Consider the following 24,338-nt stretch of genomic DNA (forward strand, 5'->3'; position numbering starts at 1 on the left):
TGATGCAATAATTTTTAATATCACAGTTCTCAATTATAAATATGGTTTTAATTCTTATCATCACATAAAACTGGTAACTTTTGTTTTAACATGTAAATATAGAAATATTTAAAATTTAGGATTGGATATCACATTCCAATAATGTACACATAAAGCCTGATACTAGAGGGAAGTGATGAGACTTTGACAAACTTGATGATATCTCAAAGATAAATGCTTGCTTACTTGTGATGCTACCATATACTGACTTCACATTTATTTTGTACTACTTTTTTTAACATTAATACAGCAAGTATTACTTTAAAACTAAGTAATGTGACTTTTCTTGGCTACTTGTCCAGAATTTTGACCATTTTAACACAATAACAAACTTAAATTAAAAATTAGATTAACTTAATTTTACATAAATTAAGTTTTATCGCTCTTCAGTGTAATTCATCAAATTATATATAATTTAAATACAGCAATCATATAACACTTATTTATACACTAGTAACCAAGAGTGGGTTTCACAAAAATACTTAAGAATAAGATTGATCGATCATGAACAATTCAGTATAATTATGATCAATCTTATTAATAAGGTTTTTGGTGAAATCGACTCCAAGTTATTACAACAGGGATTAAACCTAGTCTTTAGAGTCTAGATAGAAACAAAGATACAAAAGGGAAGGCAAGTTCCTCATCCCTGTTGACTGCTAGAAATTACAATAAAACATGTTCCGAAAATACAAAAGTTTCCAAGAGAAACATGACAAAATATAAAATAAAAGGACGGAATGTATTATATAATAACAAATATGAAACAACAAGTATTATAGCATACTTCGCAGTGGTTAAAAACGCACTGTAATTATGTACATTTCACTCCTTCAGAGTTAAATAATATAGATTATTTCAAACTTTTTTCAGCAAATTATTTTAAAAAAATGTTAGAAATCAAACGATTTGTTAGAAAATTTCCTGTCTGGAGAATAATTTTGAACAGATCACTTATGATCAGTTCTTAGTTCTTAGGATAAGTGAAAGTAGTCACCAGAGAGTTATTGCCAAATAGAATTTACAAAAATAGATGAACTTCATTATCTTCTTGATTTTTGTAAGAGCTGTATTTCCCAACTATATTATCAAAATTCAAAATTTTATCATTGAATTTCAGACAAATACTGTTTTAAAATTTGAGAATATAAACTGTTCATCAAAAGTTAAAAATATACTATCTTGCTCATGCAAGCTTTGACCTTTAATGTTGCTAGTATGAAAAAAGACATTTAAACTTTTGCATAAGCACTGTTAACATGAACAAATATAATTAGGTTTGTGAGAATCCCTCCATAAAAAATAATGTATCATATAAGTACAGATACACATATACCATTTCTAGAATTTAGTCACATGACAGTCAATGTTCACACATTCAAAATGGCTTCATGTTTCTCATCATAAGATCCAGTGCCTCTGATAAACAATTTACGTGATTCTTCACCAAGGTTTCCACGGAAAACAAATACAGATTCATAATGCTCAGAATGCCTGGAAAAAAATAAATCATAATAAAGAAACAATTATTCAACAGCTTAATTTCATCATATTCTGGGTTAAATCTAGATTACCTATAGAATCATTTTCTAAAATGTGATAAAGAAAAGTTTTCAATTCACTTCTTTGTAAAGAGTCATTCAAAAGGTGAGTGATAGCAAATTTATTTAGGAAGAAATGTCTCAACTAAGCTTTCATACTATTTAAAATCTTCTACATTAGAAAGAATTAAGCATTCATTTGGATTAAATGTGATATTCAGTTAAATATGTGAGAATACAATACCACGGGAGATAATCTAAAATGATTGATTTTGAAATATTGATCTTATCTCCTTTTACATTACCTTGTGAGAACATATTGACGTTTATAGTATATTTAACGAAGTATTTTAAATATTAATTTTAAAGAAAGCTTTGAAGTATGCATAAAAAACACCATTTTAGATGAAATAATTTGAAAACATAATTTCAAACAAAAACAATTCAACACCCTTTGAATATCTCTTTACAATAAAAATATGAATAGAAATTTGAAGCAACGTTTTCATATCAGCAATGAGGTGAAATTAAAAATCATAGAATTGAAGGTATGCTTTATATTATAACCTTTCACTTTAATGACTTGATTGTGGTTTTCTACAGCAGTTGGTTAAGATTGATGACCAGACAAACAAAATTGATTGTTGTTATTTTAACATGGCAAAACATTTCTGAATCAGATGAACAATTTTGTTTGATAAAGCAAATTGCATTTAAGTCAAAACTGCAAAAAGTGGAGAACAAAAAGTTACATTCAAGTCAAAGTAATCCTGCAATGCCTGCTTTAATTATAAACAATTTATATACCTATATCAAACCAAAGGTTCCTAATGAAATCTTGTGTAATGTGTTAGACTGAGAATAAATACTTCAAAACAATGATTAAACTCTTATTCTAGATCTATAAGTGTCCATGTTCAAAATGTGTGATAACAATATCATAACTTAATGCCTGTTTTAAAAGTTTCATGGACTGAGATGAAACTTTCTATTTTGTACATATTAAGCATCAACTGTTTTAAATTTTTAACAATCTTCAACAGTCTCAAAAAAGAAATATGATAAGATTGAAAAATTTGATAAGGAACAGGGTCTGCAATTTTTCATATGAAGGATTTTTTTCTTCTATTGGTATTCCTATCACATGAATGTTTGTCTAGGTGTAAATGAACGTCATTTGCTAACAGTAACTGAATGAAAAGTTTTTGACAATTTCTTAAAACAACATTTGCTGGATAATCGTTCTTACTTACTAAAAACAACAAAAAAACGTAAAAACAAATACATTCTGACAACAAATATATATACTAACTTTGCAGTGAAGTAGACTTTTAGCAGAGATTTACTGTCTGAGACATGGGTAATGTGAGCCTCTAAATATCCTTCTGTTGGTTCAATGGAGAACCTATCAATAGTGCTGCTGTCGTATGTGCTCTCTGTAAAAAAAAAAAAAAAAAACGATTGGAAAAGTTTCCATTGCTATATATAATAAAATCATTGTTCAACAAGAATGTGTCCCCAGTACACGGATGCCCCACTCGCACTATCATTTTCTATGTTCAGTGGACCGTGAAATTGGGGTCAGAACTCTAATTTGACATTAAAATTAGAAAGATCATATAATAAGGAACATATATACTAAGTTTCAAGTTGATTGGACTTCAACTTCATCAAAAACTACCTCGACCAAAAACTTTAACCTGAAGTGGGACGAACGAACGGACGGACGGACGGACGGACGGACGAACGAACGAACGAACGAACGGAGCCACAGACCAGAAAACATAATGCCCCTCTACTATCGTAGGTGGGGCATAAAAATGTTTACTGTGGATTCATTTATTTTTGTGGGTACCAAATTTCATGGATTAAGGAAAACTAACATGTTCATGGATATTTAAATTCGTGGTTTCGCCTAAGTCTGCATACAAGCCTATAGAAAATTTATTATTCGTTGAACATTTAATTTTGTGGTTCGCCTATACCCCTGAAATCCACGAAAATTGGTATCCACCGAATAATAATGAATCCATAGTATTGAATTAAGTGAAACACTATATGAACTGTTCATAATGAACTAAGATTGTCAACTATAAACTCAGAGTTAAACGAACCAAAACATAAAACAAATAATAAAGACATAGTATACCTTGATAAACTCTCCAGTGACAATGAGAAGCTGTCTTGTTAGATATGGTCAGTTGTAGCTCCCGTCTCTGTCCTACTAAACAGACACCAAAGTCCAGGGATTCTTTAGATAACTCCATCTGAGGTACTGATAGGGTAGCATACAGTGGTAGTTTCTAAAGAAAAACAACATTTCAATTTGAAGCAATTAATCAAACATAAAATGAAACAATAAAGATATAAACTATAGTAATTGGTTTCAGAATTTTTTTAATTATTTCCAAGCCCTTCAAACTCATCCAGATTGTTTTATGTTAAAAATCCAGCAGTAAATCATACATAGAAAAAACAAGAATGTGTCCATAGTACACGGATGCCACAATCAAGATGTACACAAAAAAGTGTCCAGACATGGAAATAGGTCTGTCAATAAGATAAGTTACCTGTGTGGTTCCATTGTTGAACTCTACAACAAGGTCATCTTTAATGTCAATCTTTTTACCATCCTGTTCTCTCAAGGTTATGTTATCATAGTCCGAGTCATTTAGGTATTTAAGTAAGTCTGTGGTTGTTTGAAATGCTATCTTTACCTACAATAATTATTTTTTAGAAATAAATAACAATATTTTACAGATATAAATTTGGTGCATCTAAACTTTGATAAATAAAATAATACAATTATAGAGTGTAACAGAATACAAACTACTCTCTCCTTGTAATATAAAATGTATGTGTAAACTACTCTCTCCTTGTTATATAAAATGTATGTGTAAACAGTTAAAGTTCAGATAATCATATTAATATATTAATCTAAGATTGCTAATTCTTTTCGTTATATTTTTCTAAAGAATTCTGTACCATTAACTACTTACTGGAAGATTATGTTGTGGTTTTAACGTCTGGAACTCTGTAACATAAGCTTTTGTTAATTCTTCTCTGTTTGTTGATGGATCTAAATCCACTAATAAGAATGGAGGTTTTGATATCAGTCTAAAGGCAAGGGGACTCTCTGTATGGTTAGACAAGATTGCTCCCATTACTCGGAAACTCTCAGAATGTGTCTACAAATAGAATGTTTGCCAATCAACTTATACATTTGAGGTAAATGTCTAAAAATAAATACACATAAAAGATGAGAGACCTTGATATTGATGGTTATGAAAATAATCTATTAATTCAATTACTTAAAAGAAACCAGATGTGTCAAAACGACACGAATGGCCCCGTCTTAAAAAATTGAAATACTGCAATATCAACAACACATGATGACATAAACATGATGGTAGTCTCACATATCAAAAATCAACTCAAAATTTGAAGGTGTATAGAAAAAAAAGCTGTATAATTGTGATTTTCAACTATTTTCAAAGTCGTAAACCCTTAATTTTGACAAAAATTAGCAGGTCGGAACTTTCCTAAAACTTGATCTATAACTCATCATGGTTAACTCACATCCCAATAATCAGCCCAATATCTGAAGGCGTTTAGAAAAAAGTGTACATAACTGTGATTTTCAACAATTTAGCCAAGTCCAAAGCCTGTAATTTTGGCAAAAATTAGCAGAAAAGGAACAAAACTTAAACTTGATCTGTACCCCATCATGGTTAACTCACATACCAAATATCAGTTCAATATCTGAAGGTGTTTTGAAAAAAACTCTGTATAACTGTGATTTTCAACAATTTAGCAAAGTCCAAAGCCTGTAATTTTGGCAAAAATTAGCAGAAAAGGAACAAAACTTAAACTTGATCTGTAACCCATCATGGTTAACTCACATACCAAATATCAGTTCAATATCTGAAGGTGTTTTAAAAAAAAAATCTGTATAACTGTGATTTTCAACAATTTAGCAAAGTCCAAAGCCAGTAATTTCTACCAAAATTAGCAGAGCAGAACAAAACTTAAATGTGATTTGTAACTCATCATGGTTAACTCACATACCAAATATCAGCCCAATATCTGAAGGCTTTTTGAAAAAAACTCCAAATAACTGTGATTTTTAACAATTTTGCCAAGTCCAAAGCCCAGTTTTTCGACAAAAATAAGAGGTGCAGAACAAAACTAAAACTTGATCTGTAACCCATCATGGTTAAGTCACATACCAAATATCAGCCCAATATCTGAAGGCGTTTAGAAAAAAGTGTACATAACTGTGATTTTCAACAATTTAGCCAAGTCCAAAGCCTGTAATTTTGGCAAAAATTAGCAGAAAAGGAACAAAACTTAAACTTGATCTGTACCCCATCATGGTTAACTCACATACCAAATATCAGTTCAATATCTGAAGGTGTTTTGAAAAAAACTCTGTATAACTGTGATTTTCAACAATTTAGCAAAGTCCAAAGCCTGTAATTTTGGCAAAAATTAGCAGAAAAGGAACAAAACTTAAACTTGATCTGTAACCCATCATGGTTAACTCACATACCAAATATCAGTTCAATATCTGAAGGTGTTTTAAAAAAAAAATCTGTATAACTGTGATTTTCAACAATTTAGCAAAGTCCAAAGCCAGTAATTTCTACCAAAATTAGCAGAGCAGAACAAAACTTAAATGTGATTTGTAACTCATCATGGTTAACTCACATACCAAATATCAGCCCAATATCTGAAGGCTTTTTGAAAAAAACTCCAAATAACTGTGATTTTTAACAATTTTGCCAAGTCCAAAGCCCAGTTTTTCGACAAAAATAAGAGGTGCAGAATAAAACTAAAACTTGATCTGTAACCCATCATGGTTAAGTCACATACCAAATATCAGCCCAATATCTGAAGACGTTTACAAAAAAACTCTGTATAACTGTGATTTTCAACAATTTAGCAAAGTCCAAAGCCAGTAATTTCATCTAAAATTAGCGGAGAGGAACGAAACTTAAACTTGATCAGTAACTCATCATGGTTAACTCACATACCAAAATAAAAAAAACACCGTATAATGGTTTGTTGCTGAATGACGGAATGATAGAATTACGGACAATGGTAAAACTATATGGCACTGACAACTTCGTTGCAGGGCCATAAAAAAGACAAAAAGAGGGAAATGAACTTCAGTTTTTGGCTGAAATAATATACAAAGGGAATCCAGAATGGATCTTTAGAAAAATGTTATGATGCTTATAAAAACAAACTTACATTTCCTTGACTGTCCAACATTAAATCACTCATAGCAGATCTGTATCTCATACCCTCCTCATCCATGCATTCCATACTTAATCTGAAATAAACAATCCAAACTTTTACTGCCAATCAACAATTAATTCCATATGACATAAGCTATTTTACAATAGCATAGTTCCCAGTACTTTTATCATACTACTTTTTATCACAATTTTTTTATTCAAATAATGACTTCAATATTTCTTTTATCTTTTGAAACTTATTTATAGAAATATCATATGGTTAAAATATTTATATCATTATTTAAATTTTAAATGTAGAAATATTTTTTGTTCTGAATTTGCTTTATAAAGGGAGGTAACTCATTTTCATTAGGTTGTACTGTCAACTATATTTTTATTCCTTATTTACCTAGAAATGTACATAATGTATATACAACTCGTCTAAACATCAACCCAACAATGTTAGATAATCGCTGGAAAGTGGACAAGAAAGAGTTAGACACTATAATATGTATCTGTGAAAGTTAGTTGGTTTATTGTATAAAACATTTGACTCACAATGCAGGTTTAAGATGAGCAGCCATATCAAGATGGAGAGGATTAACTTCATATCCCTGTTTTCTTGTTACTTTATTTTCAACATCAGGATTCTACAAATATATACCAATATTAAAACTGATAAATTAAAATAATTAGGAGTAGGTAAGCACTCCTATACAAAACACAAAACATTCATTTCAAACAATCTGAATACAAAAGAAATTATATAGGTAATTTATAAAAGGATATGTAGGATTGTTAAAAGTATACTTCAAATTAAAAATGTTCCGTTGTTTAAAATTTTGAATCCAGTATTTTTCTTGAATGTTAATAATTAGCCTCACACTTAATACGATCTAATTTCAAATTTATTTATTTTCTACTTCCAAAGATGCTGATTATATCCATTGTTTGGTTGGCTTCATAAGATAGTATGAAGTGTATCATATCTATGTCTACAGTAAAGATAGGAGATACTCTATGTTATGATTTCTATATGTACGTCATCTTAATAGATAATTTAGAATCCTTCATACCTTATCTAAACTCATATGGGCAATGGCATATCCTTCACAGTCCATCTCCTGTGTGACTACTTCTGTTGGTAGTGGTGTAAACGTGATGTTAACATTGGAGAATCCTCTAGCTGGGATAACCTGTAGTATAAAATTACAATAATAAATTAATCTTCATATCTGGTGAAAATCACTGAGACCTTAAGCAATTTAGAAATAGACAAACTATTTAGACACTTGTCAATTGTTTAAGATTGTGTTGACCTAAATATGTCAGAGTTTTTTGTAACATCATGTTGTCATCATTAACATATACCCATACTGCCATAATGGCTTCTTCATAAATGTGCATTATCTTTACTAAATTCAAATCATACAGCATTTATCATATAATCTTATTTGCAATTAAATTCAGTTTAAAATTATCAACAATTTATCACAATAAATTGGTTTCTATTTACAAAGGTCTTCTTGAGATATTTTTATTTTTATATTAATTTTCAAAGATTGTTGTAACAGTCAATAACTTCAAACTATTTCCTGAACAGTTTATGAGTAATTGAACATTTATATCTGAGATATTGATATCTGTAGTCCAGACAGACTACATTGTATGTGCATGAAACTATCCTTTAGTTAGAACATTGCTTTTCTGCCTTCAACTGAAGGGACAATACACTAATAAATGTGAACCTACCAGTTGTTTAGCTTTTATGTTGTAAGGTTCTTGAGCTGGTACCCCTTCGTGAGCTCTGTAGAACAGGGACACTACTTTAAGTCTGTTTTCTTCCTCCTTGACCTCTAGCTCTACCTCTTCCTCTTCCGAGTCTGAGTCTTCTTCAAGTTCAATGTATGGTTGAGAACGTAGTGAGTATTTGGAGTGACCTCTGCTGACTAATGGTGAAGAATCGGCAGTGTCTGGAATCATATCTGTTGGCATTCTCTTGATAGGTTCAGGAGCTACAAACACACAACATAAAACTCATATTGTCATTGATTGGAAACTCAAGTCAGATTAACGATTTATTTATACTAAAAATATGCTAAAATTGAAAAGCCATGAATAAATTAGAATATACTGAAAATAACCAACCCCACTCCCTAATCAATTCTTCTACATTGTTATGTGTTATAAAATATTTCACTCTCATTTGTTTTTAAATTATAAGTAATTGGTACTTGATTCTAAAGTCATTGTTGAATGGAATAATCTACTTCTAGAACCAGGTACAAGTATTTCATCGAATAGCATCAACCATGCATTTACCCAGGAACCAGGAATTTCCCAAAATGCATCAAAATACAGAATTATAATTGTAATTACTTAAGGCTTACTGTGAATATAAGCCTCTGCACATTGTTGGGCCATATGTAGTTCTCTAATATTTTATTTTAAAACATTTGCGGACTATGAAGAACCCTTTATTTTTCATACAATTAAGAACATGTATTAGATTAGTTATGTTGAGGTTTAAGAAGGGCATAATGGTAGATCTATGGTTAGATTTAAAGTTTGGTTAACGATATGGTATAACTAAAAAGTTGTTATGGGGTTCAGGGTACTATATGGTTTAAATCCCCTGAAGTAAGCTAATATCTTCTACCAGATTTTTCATTTCGAGTTTTTGCCTCATTTAAATATACTCCACTTCTCTCCTCCTTTATAAACATGTACCATACTTTATAAATAATGGAGATTTATTATGACATAAGATTCTTTTTATATCATCTTCATAGATAATTATATGTTGGTAATGAATAGATAAACACAATCAACAATCTTTGCAATTTTATTTTTTTTTATTAAGTCCTAAAAACATTAAAATTTTCAAATCGGGCAACTTTCTTAATATATAGTACATTAAAACTTTGAAATAAGAGGTTCAACTTTATTAAGTTATCAAGGTAATCATTTTGTATTTCATTATTAGTTATCTTCATGGATTTCCTTTTAAAAGCTTAAATATACAATCATCAAAGTTCACAGATGCAGAAAAAAAAATTCTCATGTGGCAGTTTTAAAACCAAATTTCTGAATTCTTTTTTATGAAATATGCAAATAAAATATTCACAAACTTTCAAAATAGAGCTCTGTATTTAAGCAAATCTAGCTGAAAGAAATTAACAGCATTTATTTTTATTTTCTTGTAGCTGGTAAAATGTATTTAGATAATAACATGAAAGCCATTTTATAATAGAATTGATCTTGTATAATGTATAATCTTGACGTGAGACGTAAAGAAGAGAATTTAGATTATATAAAAAGAATATTTATCTTGTTGAAATTCTAAATGAAATTTACACTAACAAAGAGGCTTATATAGAATTTCAAAAGAATAAGGAATGAAAATGATGGAATCCTGAACTACAGGCTTTTATCTGCTTCAGACATGCATGACTAAATGTCTGCCACTAACATCTGAGGCTAAAGACTGCCACTAACTTCTGAGGCTTAATGTTTGCCACTAAAATCTGGGGCTAAAGACTGACACTGACATCTGAGGCTTAATGTCTGCCATCTGAGGCTTAATGTCTGCCATCTGAGGCTTGATGTCTGCCACTGACATCTGAGGCTTAATGTCTGCCATCTGAGGTTTCATGTCTGCAACTGACATCTGAGGCTTAATGTCTGCCACTGACATCTGAGGCTTATTTACTCTTGTTACAGAAAATCTCACAAATAATTATCCTAAAATGTTATAGTGATTTATATCTCAAATGTGAAAATTAAAGCATCTCTTGAACGTGCTGAAAACATCTCACACAGTGAGCCAAATCTGATATCATGCATAAAAGTGAATAATGAAAACACCTTGGTTCCCTTACTGGATAGTCTGATCTAACACTAAATATAATCCCAAAACTATAAGGTGATACAGTACTTTCTCAATCATTTTCAGTACTTTTGTAAATGTGAGAATCAAATTTATCATATGAGACACAAATTAAAGGAGAACTATGTAACAAGTCACCCCTGAGCTGAGGTTACCAATATGCAAATATACTGCTATTTATATTTTCTATTTGTTAAAATTTCTTTTCAGTTCCAGACTTTAAAAAACCTATCATGATATCCAACAGGGAACCAGATTGTGTAATGATTCCAGGTAAAGCTTGTGGAGGCATGCAAAAGATGAAATGATTTCTTTGGCAATAATGGTCTTACCCGTTTCCTCTTCACCTGTTATAGATTATTGTAATGTAAATATGCAGTAATAACAAAAATAAACTAAACTACGAAGGATTTGTGCAGGAAACACTTCATCTATCTTTTAACCTTCAGAAATGGTAAAGGTGACTTCAAATCTAAATCAAAGTTCTACATTATAAATGAAGCAAGTTTTTTAGGCTGAGAATGTGCACAGGTAAATGTTTATGGGAGTGCATATCAAATAAAAGAAATATTACTGATAACTCTTGATTACCATAATTAATACATTCTTCTGAAACATGGTGCTAATTGTTTTGCTAAAGTTTAATACAAATTTAACTTATATTGAAATATATTTTGCATTGTTTTGGGGTGAATGTTCTAGTGTTATATCATATTGAAATTGTTCTACAATTAAATTCGAATAGTGATTTTTCTTTCAACCTACTTTGCCATGGTGGTATAATTTCTGTTCCCTTGGTATCTCTGGGTGGGAAAGCATTACCAAAGGCAACCATTACATCCAATATCTTGTTGTCTTCATCAACAATATTGTAGGTCTCCCAGTCTACTCGGATATCTACAAAATTAAATATAAAACACTGTATAAAATTGAGAATGGAAATGGGGAATGTGTCAAAGAGACAACAACCCGACCAAATAAAAAACAACAGCAAAGGGTCACCAACAGGTCTCCAATGTAGCGAGAAATTCCCGCACCCGGAGGCGTCCTTCAGCTGGCCCCTAAACAAATATATACTAGTCCAGTGATAATGAACGCCATACTAATTTCCAAATTGTACACAAGAAACTAAAATTAAAATAATACAAGACTAACAAAGGCCAGAGGCTCCTGACTTGGGACAGGCGCAAAAATGCGGCGGGGTTAAACATGTTTGTGAGATCTCAACCCTCCCCCTATACCTCTAACCAATGTAGTAAAGTAAACGCATAACAATACGCACATTAAAATTCAGTTCAAGAGAAATCCGAGTCTGATTTCAGAAGATGTAACCAAAGAAAATAAACAAAATGACAATAATACATAAATAACAACAGACTACTAGCAGTTAACTGACATGCCAGCTCCAGACTTCAATTAAACTGACTGAAAGATTATGATTTCATCATATGAACATCAGGCACAATCCTTCCCGTTAGGGGTTTAGTATCATACCATCATAACATATATGAGAAGAACATAACCCGTGTCATGCCAACAACTGTTTTTAAAAAAATAATGTGTTTAGTTCCGATGCAAAGACCTTATCAGTGACTCAATATTAACGCCAAAATATGCAATCTTTAATGACTTGACAACAGTATCGTAATTATATCCCTTCTTAATAAGTCTATTCAAAGGTTTTGTAAGTTTCTGAGGTGAATACTGACACCTTTGTGCTTTATAAAGAATATTACCATAAAAAATTGGATGTGAAATACCTGAACGTATTAGAAGTCTGCATGTTGAGCTATATTTACGAATGATGTCTTTATACCGATGATAAAATTTAGTAAATGTTTTGACTAGTTTGTGATATCGAAAACCCTGGTGTAATATGTTTCCCAGTCTACTCAGATATCTACAAAATTAAATATAAAACACTGTATGTCTCCCAGTCTACTCGGATATCTACAAAATTAAATATAAAACACTGTATGTCTACCAGTCTACTCGGATATCTACAAAATTAAATATAAAACACTGTATGCCTCCCATTCTACTCAGATATCTACAAAATTAAATATAAAACATTGTATGCCTCCCATTCTACTCGGATATCTACAAAATTAAATATAAAACATTGTATGTCTCCCATTCTACTCGGATATCTACAAAATTAAATATAAAACACTGTATGCCTCCCATTCTACTCAGATATCTACAAAATTAAATATAAAACATTGTATGTCTCCCAGTCTACTCGGATATCTACAAAATTAAATATAAAACACTGTATGCCTCCCATTCTACTCGGATATCTACAAAATTAAATATAAACACTGTATGCCTCCCATTCTACTCAGATATCTACAAAATTAAATATAAAACATTGTATGTCTCCCATTCTACTCGGATATCTACAAAATTAAATATAAAACATTGTATGTCTCCCAGTCTACTCGGATATCTACAAAATTAAATATAAAACACTGTATGCCTCCCATTCTACTCAGATATCTACAAAATTAAATATAAAACATTGTATGTCTCCCAGTCTACTCGGATATCTACAAAATTAAATATAAAACATTGTATGTCTCCCAGTCTACTCGGATATCTACAAAATTAAATATAAAACACTGTATGTCTCCCAGTGTACTCAAATATATGCAAAATTAAATATAAACACTGTGGTTCACATCAAGACACAAGTTCCCATGGTATATATACACATTGTATGACTCACAGCCTAATCACATGTCTATTAAAGAAAATATCAAGACATGTGTTTCCAGTTATACTTTTATTGTAAAACAAGAGTGCACAAGCTGAAATGTCTCACCTACTTCCCTAATCATTGATATCATGTTGATAGTCCTAAATATAAAGCTTTATTACAACTGTCACATAAACTTAACATTAACCAAGAAAACTAAACATTGACCAATGAACCATGAAAATGAGGTCAAGGTCAGATGAACCATGCCAGGCAGGCATGTACAGCTAACAATTCTTCCATACAACAAATATAGTGGACCTATTGCTTATAGTTTAGGAAAAACAGACAAAAACACTGAGCAATGAACCATGAAAATGAGGTCAAGATCAAATAAAACCTTTGCGATTGACATATAGATCATAAAATATTTCCATACACCAAATAAAGTTGACCTATTGCATTTAGTATTAGAAAAAAAAAAGACCAAAACACAAAAACTTAACTATAACCACTGAACCATTAAAAATGAGGTCAAGGTCAGATGACACCTGCCAGTTGGCCATGTACACCTTACAGTCCTTCCATACACCGAATATACAAGATCTATTGCTTATAGTATCTGAGATATGGACTTGACCACCAAAACTTAACCTTGTTCACTGATCCATGAAATGAGGTTGAGGTCAAGTGAAAACTGTCTGATGGCCATGAGGACCTTGCAAGGTACGCACATATCAAATAAAGTTATCCTATAACTTATAGTAAGAGAGAATTTAACATTACAAAAAATCTTAACTTTTTTTTCAAATAGTCACTGAACCATGAAAATGAGGTGAAGGACATTGGACACGTGACTGACAGAAACTTCATAACATGAGGCATCCATATACAAAGTATGAAGCATCCAGGTCTTCCACCTTCTAAAATATAAAGCTAGTTAGCTAACGCCGCCGCCGTAGCCGCCACCGGATCACTATCCCTATGTCGAGCTTTCTGCAACAAAAGTGGCAGGCTCGACAAAAATGAATAAACTATTGTTTGTTTTCAAGACTGATAACAATAATTTGTAATTTTTAGATGTCTCCAAGCATTTTAACCCTAACATTTATGAAGTTAGATATACAGCACTGATAACCCAAGTACAGCTTACTGAGTAACTGTTCAATGTAAGAACTTTAGCACAATGTATCAACTCTCATGATCAATTTGGATGTCAATAAAAGTTATAAAGCAACAAGCTAGACTCAAGATTATACTTGAATATCTGTAAAACTTCAAGATTTCTGAGTATTGTCTGTAATAGCATTCACCTTAATGATGTGTTCTAACACATACTCTAGTTTTCAGCACTTACAAATGGAGACAATGGATACATATATTCATTTAAAAAAAAAAACACTACTATTAAAGTGTTTAATTCACTGCATGCACATGTGTGGCATTTTTGCCAGTGTAGTTTGTGAACAAATGTATATGTTTTATGAGAAATGAATGATTTTTACATGAACTTACCAAAAGGGCTGATATTGTTAATTCTCATAGATCTATTTATAGGTGCTACCCCTGACACATGGGTACCAAATCTGTAATATACAATAGGAATAGGTGCAATAATTCAATTAGTCAAGACGATACAAGCATTAATAAATGCTGATTTAATGCTATTTCCAGGATATTTTCAGTTTTATGATGCAAAGAGTCATAGGGTTTGTAACTTTACCTTAGACAAATTAATGAAGAGGATAAAATAAATAACTTGGCTTCTTTAAAAAAAAAAATTATAAACAATTACTCTAAAAAAATGTTGCATGCAGTATTATTATGATATATATGTTTTGTACAACTATTAGTGTAGAATTAATTTTCATGCAAGTTCACTTTTCGTGCTGTTACATTTCATAAATTTCTATATGACAAGGTTATACTAGTTTATTAGATGTCCTAATATCCTTATGCAAGTAATGGTATGAACTTTAAGTCCTCTTTTTATGTCAGTTTCTATATGTTAAAAGACAGTATCAAAGTAGACATTATTGAAATACTACATGTATTACAATTCATTTTGTTTAGAAAAAGACATGAACTGATAAAATCTACAAAGTTGTAAATAAAAACAACAAATTTTAAAACAAATACAATTAATTCACAACTACATCTTACCTAGTAAAATATCTGTTGAAAAATATTTAACAATCATATATTTATGTAAGAGTGGTATTTCATCCTATAAATTTACTGAAATATGGCTTTATATTTGAAAACTCCAGAAGGATGATCGATTGTTAGTTGCTTTATGTCCAGTGGCAAACATTTAATGCATGTCCAGGACATGAATCAAAATTAACAATAAATACAATAGGTAGGTCCTAAAATAGAGGCCTTCTTGGATGAAGATTGAGAAAATGAGTGTATATTGGATAGGAAATTATGCCTTACAACAGGTCATCTATGGATTGGAGTTCTAAAACTGTAATTACAGCAAGGTTTTTTTATGGAACAGTGAGCATAGCACTCTCTTCACAAGGCATCAGATTTAATATAGCTGTTTACTTATACATCCTACATAGGCAAATGTATTCCCAACATTGACAAGGGTTTCATAGACCAAAAGGATTATGTTTGTATTCCACAGTCACCTTTTCAGTGATGCTTCCCAGATGTAAGGGTTATAGGAAACATCGATATGATTTGTAGCTCTTTAATTGATCAATGTTTAACAACTAACCTTTCATCATAGTTAATAACAAGAATGTGACCATATTACACAGGTGCCCTACTTGCATTACCATTTTCTATGTTCAGTGGACTGTGAGACCATATTACACAGGTGCCCTACTTGCATTATCATTTTCTATGTTCAGTGGACTGTGAGACCATATTACACAGGTGCCCTATACTTGCATTATCATTTTCTATGTTCAGTGGACTGTGAGACCATATTACACAGGTGCCCTACTTGCATTATCATTTTCTATGTTCAGTGGACTGTGAGATCAAATTACACAGGTGCCCTACTTGCACTATCATTTTCTATGTTCAGTGGACTGTGAGACCATATTACACAGGTGCCCTACTTGCACTATCATTTTCCATGTTCAGTGGACTGTGAGACCATATTACACAGGTGCCCTACTCGCACTATCATTTTCTATGTTCAGTGGACTGTGAGACCATATTACACAGGTGCCCTACTCGCGCTATCATTTTCTATGTTCAGTGGACTGTGAAATTCAGGTCAAAAATCTAATTTGGCATTTAAATTAAAAAGACAAATCATAAGGAACATGTGCACTAAGTTGCAAGTTGATAGGAAATCAATTTAATCAAAAAGTACCTTGACAAAAAACTTTAACCAAAAACTTTAACCTGAAACTCGCACTATCATTTTCTATGTTCAGAGGACCATGTAATTGGGGTTAAATATATAATTTGACATTTAAATTAAAAAGATCATAACATAGGAAACATGTGTACTAAATTTCAAGTTGAATGGACTTCAACTTCATTAAAAACTACCTTGACCAAAAACCTTAACCTGAAGCAGGACAGACAGATGGACAGATGGACGAATGCACAGACCAGAAAACATTATGCCCCTCTACTATTGTAGTAGGGGCACAAAAAGAATGATTTGATTGAAAATAACTTGTGGTTCTCAACTCCCCCCTTTTAGAAATATTTCAAATTCTATTGAAGTTATTAGGCTCTATTAATGATTACCTGACAACGGGTTTCTGTTCATGTTTGGCAGCGGTCATTTGGAAGTTCAGTGGACATCCTATGACATTCATACTGACCGGTATACAATTAGTGTCCAAATCTCCAACCTAGAAACATATTATATAATATAGACTTTCCCTTTAATGTACCACATATTCAATCCTAATACCAAATTTTGTGTGTCATTTTAATTCAGCTTACTTTTTATTACATCAAATAATAATTATATCTATTTATAATCAGTGACATGTTTATAACTGATCATAACATAAACAATTGGCATGTAATGTTAAAAAACAAAAAACTCCCTTACACAGATATTTGCATAAACATATTGTTATTAATGTTTTGTTACACTATCATAAAAAATTTCAAACCTATCAATTTTTAACAAGCCATAAATAATTTAATTTACTGCCCTTAAATTTTTCTAATACTCTATTAATAAGTTATTGATTCTCAGTGAATCAATGAAGTTGATGTTTAAGTTTTTGCGCATTTTTTATATAGTACAGTGTTGTTTTTTTCATGTGTTACCAACTAGCAAAAATTTAACATGCCTATTTTTGTAATAAAATCATTAAAAAAAGCTGATATATAATAAAATAGCTTCATCAGCTAAAAATACTTTGGGTTTTCAATCTAACATACTAGCAGCAAAATCAGTTTTCACCATTACCTCATAAAATCTTATTATTATTTCAATAAAATCAAACTTGTGCAGACTCCCATAGTAATTATATCCATTACCCAATTGTATTCACAGGTAATTGTATCAGACTCCCATAGTAATTATATCCATTACCCAATTGTATTCACAGGTAATTGTATCAGACTCCCATAGTAATTATATCCATTACCCAATTGTATTCACAGGTAATTGTATCAGACTCCCATTGTAATTATATCCATTACCCAATTGTATTCACAGGTAATTGTATCAGACTCCCATTGTAATTATATCCATTACCCAATTGTATTCACAGGTAATTGTATCAGACACCATTTCCCAAACTTTGACTCCATTAGCCTAAATACATCAAAAGTACTGAACTCATCCACACTAAACAAAATGTTACACCTTTTACCATGTAAAGTTTGACAGTATCAGAACTATGGATTTATTATTATTTGTTGGATACCACTTTTCATGAATTTTGTGGGTACAGGTAAACCACGAATTCAAATGTTCAACAAATAACAAATTCTCTATAGGCTTTGTACACAGAAGTAGGCAAAACCACAAAATCAAATATCATCGAAAAATGTAAGTTATCCTCAATACACGAAAATTGATTCCCAAAAAAATTAATGAATTCCACAGTAGTTTGAAATATTCTAAGATCCCTCAAGAGTAGCCCCCACATACATAGACATTGATTTTTGTTCAATAAATCTTGGGATCATAGAACATGTGTTATTCCTGCAGAGAATTAGTATGGATGAGTTTAGTACCTCTGATTACAATCCATGTCATAGTACTACCCTATACATTACCTTATGTAATTGATAACTGTGGTAATACTGTCAAAAGTAATAAATTCATAAAATCTTTTCTTGCTATTAAATCATAATAAAATATTTTTGTTCACCAGATACTTAAAAATAATAAAATGCTGTTATTTCTAAATATAGCTTGCTCTAGCATCCTTTAATTTGCTTTAGATGAGGTTTTCCTTTTCACTGTCATAGAATCACATTCAACAGTTACATATATCTAGAAAAGGACATCCACATGTATATAATATATAATTTCTAAATATCAGTTAAAATTGTTCAATCCTTAGAGGTAGGATCAGAACAATAATATAAGAGGTCAAAAAGGTTACACTTTAGTGTTCTCCATGAACATGGATGCGGCCACTTTCATTTTTGACACAGAAAAGTGACATTTTTTGGCATATTTGATAGATTTTTTCCTAGTTAAGCTTGAATGGGAGCGTTTTTAATGACTAAATCAGTTAAAATCTTTCACTGAAACTAATTCAATCAACTGAAATAGACACATAAATGTTTAAAGAGTGTCCAAAATCTTTCGTCAGATGAACCTGAAATTTGAGGCCAAAATCAAACCTTACCGGACCTACTCCTTTAGGAAGATGTGGCGTAATAAACAATGAGATAATTACAACCTTCTGCAACTATCGTAGATCAAAGGACATTCATGTTAACAAGAACAGGTTACTGCAGGACCCTTCAATAATGAGCAAAAAACCTGTAATATCAATCATTGAAGCAATATTATTTTGATAATACAAAAAGTTTTAAAATTCAACCAATGAACTATATTACATTTAGTGTTATATTTGTAATTACCTTGACGTTGATTGTGTCAGTGTATAATCCCCACATATCACTATAAGCTGTTATTTCAATCAACTCCTTACTATATGGCTGAAGTTTGCCTGATGCTGGTAGTGCAACAAATGATGCTCCGAGACCTTGTACTAACATGGCCTGGCATAAATCTAAAATGAGATGTATAATAAACAGACAGAGACATAAACGATGCTCCAAATCCTTGTACTAACATGGCCTGGCATAAATCTAAAATACAGATACATTATAGTTTATATACAGAGACACAAATGATGCCCCAAGTCCTTGTACTAACATAGCCTGGCATAAATTTGAAATTCAGATGTATAAAAGTTCCCCCACAGATAATGCTTTGATCTAGTATATTACCATTGTTAGATATTAGTCAGAAATCTTGTAGTTCATAGGCAGAGCCAAATGTGATCCAAATTATCTTTTAAAACATATAAGAGAACAATGGTGACTGTGGACAAAGTTCTACCAACAAATTGGATTTTATCAAACAGAATTTTTGTTTTCTTATACATTTCAAAATCTTTCCTGGCATAAATAAGAAACTTAAAATATGATAATTCCACCCTAACTAACCTGCCCTAGCCTTTGCTGATGTCTTGGCAAGGGGGTCTGCAAGATTTGGTGTTTTGTTTAGCAATGACTTTCTTGTACTGTAAGAAAAAAGAAATTTTATTTAAAGATAATATAACAGTGAAGGCCAGGGCTAATGTTTACATAATATGTATATGCAGTATTTAACACTGCCATGCTCTGAATTGATATAGTAATTCAAAATTTTTGACATTATTGACATTTGTTTCACTTGGAAAATCATAGTATTTCATTTCAACAAGTGTAATAATTTATAAAAATATTGTGAAAAGATGAAGACTTCATCAGAGAGCATCTTTCTATACACTGTATTTTTTTCATGCTTTAATCTAAAAATTATGGATGTGAAGGGTCTGGATATAGACTCCTTTAATTTCTAACATACCTGGTCGACCTCCAAAGATACAATATTGAAACGCCATGTAACTTGCTGCCTCAGATACGCCAAATAGCTCTGTTCTGTCCATAATATTTCAACTTATCATGATTGGCTTGCATAACAATTACTGAGGTTAAAAAGATGTTCCAGTGCACATTGAAAATAAGATAGCTAGTATTCTAGTAAAACAAATCATATAAGTAGCAAATTACCTTCTATTAGCTTTGTCCTGAGGAGGTGTCAGGGTTTGGCAATGAAGTACGTAGTCTGCACTAATACTATAATGAGCAGAGATAGCCGACTCATTACTGATATGGAGATATAACTTAGGGGGGTTACTTACCTTCTATTAGCTTTGTCCTGAGGAGGTGTCGGGGGTTTGGCAATGAAGTAGTCTGCACTAATACTATAATGAGCAGAGATAGCAGACTCATTACTGATATGGAGATATAACTTAGGGGGGTTACTTACCTTCTATTAGCTTTGTCCTGAGGAGGTGTTGGGGGCTTGGCAATGAAGTAGTCTGCACTAATACTATAATGAGCAGAGATAGCAGACTCATTACTGATATGGAGATATAACTTAGGGGGGTTACTAACCTTCTATTAGCTTTGTCCTGAGGAGGTGTTGGGGGCTTGGCTATGAAGTAGTCTGCACTAATACTATAATGAGCCGAGATAGCAGACTCATTACTGATATGGAGATATAACTTAGGGGGGTTACTTACCTTCTATTAGCTTTGTCCTGAGGAGGTGTCGGGGGTTTGGCTATGAAGTAGTCTGCACTAATACTATAATGAGCAGAGATAGCAGACTCATTACTGATATGGAGATATAACTTAGGGGGGTTACTTACCTTCTATTAGCTTTGTCCTGAGGAGGTGTTGGGGGCTTGGCAATGAAGTAGTCTGCACTAATACTATAATGAGCAGAGATAGCAGACTCATTACTGATATGGAGATATAACTTAGGGGGGTTACTAACCTTCTATTAGCTTTGTCCTGAGGAGGTGTTGGGGGCTTGGCAATGAAGTAGTCTGCACTAATACTATAATGAGCCGAGATAGCAGACTCATTACTGATATGGAGATATAACTATGGGGGGTTACTTACCTTCTATTAGCTTTGTCCTGAGGAGGTGTTGGGGGCTTGGCAATGAAGTAGTCTGCCCTTATACTATAATAAGCAGAGATAGCAGACTCATTACTGATATGGAGATATAATTATGGGGGGTTACTAACCTTCTATTAGCTTTGTCCTGAGGAGGTGTCGGGGGTTTGGCAATGAAGTAGTCTGCACTAATACTTTAATGAGCAGAGATAGCAGACTCATTACTGATATGGAGATATAACTTAGGGGGGTTACTTACCTTCTATTAGCTTTGTCCTGAGGAGGTATCAGGGGTTTGGCAATGAAGTAGTCTGCACTAATACTATAATGAGCAGAGATAGCCGACTCATTACTGATATGGAGATATAACTTAGGGGGGTTACTATTAGCTTTGTCCTGAGGAGGTGTCGGGGGTTTGGCAATGAAGTAGTCTGCACTAATACTATAATGAGCAGAGATAGCAGACTCATTACTGATATGGAGATATAACTTAGGGGGGTTACTTACCTTCTATTAGCTTTGTCCTGAGGAGGTGTTGGGGGCTTGGCAATGAAGTAGTCTGCACTAATACTATTATGAGCAGAGATAGCAGACTCATTACTGATATGGAGATATAACTTAGGGGGGTTACTAACCTTCTATTAGCTTTGTCCTGAGGAGGTGTTGGGGGTTTGGCAATGAAGTAGTCTGCACTAATACTATAATGAGCCGAGATAGCAGACTCATTACTGATATGGAGATATAACTTAGGGGGGTTACTTACCTTCTATTAGCTTTGTCCTGAGGAGGTGTTGGGGGCTTGGCAATGAAGTAGTCTGCACTAATACTATTATGAGCAGAGATAGCAGACTCATTACTGATATGGAGATATAACTTAGGGGGGTTACTAACCTTCTATTAGCTTTGTCCTGAGGAGGTGTTGGGGGCTTGGCAATGAAGTAGTCTGCACTAATACTATAATGAGAAGAGATAGCTGACTCATTACTGATATGGAGATATAACTTAGGGGGGTTACTAACCTTCTATTAGCTTTGTCCTGAGGAGGTGTCGGGGGTTTGGCAATGAAGTAGTCTGCACTAATACTATAATGAGCAGAGATAGCAGACTCATTACTGATATGGAGATATAACTTAGGGGGGTTACTTACCTTCTATTAGCTTTGTCCTGAGGAGGTATCGGGGGTTTGGCAATGAAGTATTCTGCACTAATACTATAATGAGCCGAGATAGCAGACTCATTACTGATATGGAGATATAACTTAGGGGGGTTACTAACCTTCTATTAGCTTTGTCCTGAGGAGGTGTTGGGGGCTTGGCAATGAAGTAGTCTGCACTAATACTATAATGAGCAGAGATAGCCAACTCATTACTGATATGGAGATATAACTATGGGGGGTTACTAACCTTCTATTAGCTTTGTCCTGAGGAGGTGTGGGGGGTTTGGCAATGAAGTAGTCTGCACTAATACAATAATGAGCAGAGATAGCAGACTCATTACTGATATGGAGATATAACTTAGGGGGGTTACTAACCTTCTATTAGCTTTGTCCTGAGGAGGTGTCGGGGGTTTGGCAATGAAGTAGTCTGCACTAATACTATAATGAGCCCTAATACTATAATGAGCAGAGATAGCAGACTCATTACTGATATGGAGATATAACTTAGGGGGGTTACTAACCTTCTATTAGCTTTGTCCTGAGGAGGTGTCGGGGGTTTGGCAATGAAGTAGTCTGCACTAATACTATAATGAGCCGAGATAGCAGACTCATTACTGATATGGAGATATAACTTAGGGGGGTTACTATTAGCTTTGTCCTGAGGAGGTGTCGGGGGTTTGGCAATGAAGTAGTCTGCACTAATACTATAATGAGCAGAGATAGCAGACTCATTACTGATATGGAGATATAACTTAGGGGGGTTACTTACCTTCTATTAGCTTTGTCCTGAGGAGGTGTTGGGGCTTGGCAATGAAGTAGTCTGCACTAATACTTTAATGAGCAGAGATAGCAGACTCATTACTGATATGGAGATATTACTTAGGGGGGTTACTTACCTTCTATTAGCTTTGTCCTGAGGAGGTATCGGGGGTTTGGCAATGAAGTATTCTGCACTAATACTATAATGAGCCGAGATAGCAGACTCATTACTGATATGGAGATATAACTTAGGGGGGTTACTTACCTTCTATTAGCTTTGTCCTGAGGAGGTGTTGGGGGCTTGGCAATGAAGTAGTCTGCACTAATACTATAATGAGCAGAGATAGCCAACTCATTACTGATATGGAGATATAACTATGGGGGGTTACTAACCTTCTATTAGCTTTGTCCTGAGGAGGTGTGGGGGTTTGGCAATGAAGTAGTCTGCACTAATACTATAATGAGCAGAGATAGCAGACTCATTACTGATATGGAGATATAACTTAGGGGGGTTACTAACCTTCTATTAGCTTTGTCCTGAGGAGGTGTCGGGGGTTTGGCAATGAAGTAGTCTGCACTAATACTATAATGAGCCCTAATACTATAATGAGCAGAGATAGCAGACTCATTACTGATATGGAGATATAACTTAGGGGGGTTACTAACCTTCTATTAGCTTTGTCCTGAGGAGGTGTCGGGGGTTTGGCAATGAAGTAGTCTGCACTAATACTATAATGAGCTGAGATAGCAGACTCATTACTGATATGGAGATATAACTTAGGGGGGTTACTTACCTTCTATTAGCTTTGTCCTGAGGAGGTATCGGGGGTTTGGCAATGAAGTATTCTGCACTAATACTATAATGAGCCGAGATAGCA

The 24,338-nt window shown here is 32.9% G+C and overlaps 1 protein-coding gene across 1 annotated transcript in view; it reads right to left on the reverse strand.

The window, feature by feature from the left end:
- LOC143065336 (deleted in lung and esophageal cancer protein 1-like) overlaps positions 1–24,338 on the reverse strand; it is a 47,596-nt gene continuing 23,258 nt past the window's right edge. The window contains exons 24-38 of the mRNA XM_076238862.1: positions 20,041–20,117; positions 19,450–19,601; positions 17,134–17,240; positions 14,926–14,996; positions 11,478–11,609; positions 11,045–11,059; positions 8,576–8,838; positions 7,900–8,019; positions 7,382–7,473; positions 6,837–6,918; positions 4,580–4,768; positions 4,151–4,297; positions 3,730–3,883; positions 2,893–3,016; positions 1–1,533 (exon numbers count right to left, since the gene is read on the reverse strand). Of these exons, the coding sequence (XP_076094977.1) occupies positions 1,410–1,533; positions 2,893–3,016; positions 3,730–3,883; positions 4,151–4,297; positions 4,580–4,768; positions 6,837–6,918; positions 7,382–7,473; positions 7,900–8,019; positions 8,576–8,838; positions 11,045–11,059; positions 11,478–11,609; positions 14,926–14,996; positions 17,134–17,240; positions 19,450–19,601; positions 20,041–20,117 (1,849 nt within the window). The 3' untranslated portion in view covers positions 1–1,409. The remainder of the gene's footprint in view (positions 1,534–2,892; positions 3,017–3,729; positions 3,884–4,150; positions 4,298–4,579; positions 4,769–6,836; positions 6,919–7,381; positions 7,474–7,899; positions 8,020–8,575; positions 8,839–11,044; positions 11,060–11,477; positions 11,610–14,925; positions 14,997–17,133; positions 17,241–19,449; positions 19,602–20,040; positions 20,118–24,338) is intronic.

The sequence above is a fragment of the Mytilus galloprovincialis genome, chromosome 2, assembly GCF_965363235.1.
Source record: "Mytilus galloprovincialis chromosome 2, xbMytGall1.hap1.1, whole genome shotgun sequence".
NCBI classification, from domain to species: domain Eukaryota; kingdom Metazoa; phylum Mollusca; class Bivalvia; order Mytilida; family Mytilidae; genus Mytilus; species Mytilus galloprovincialis.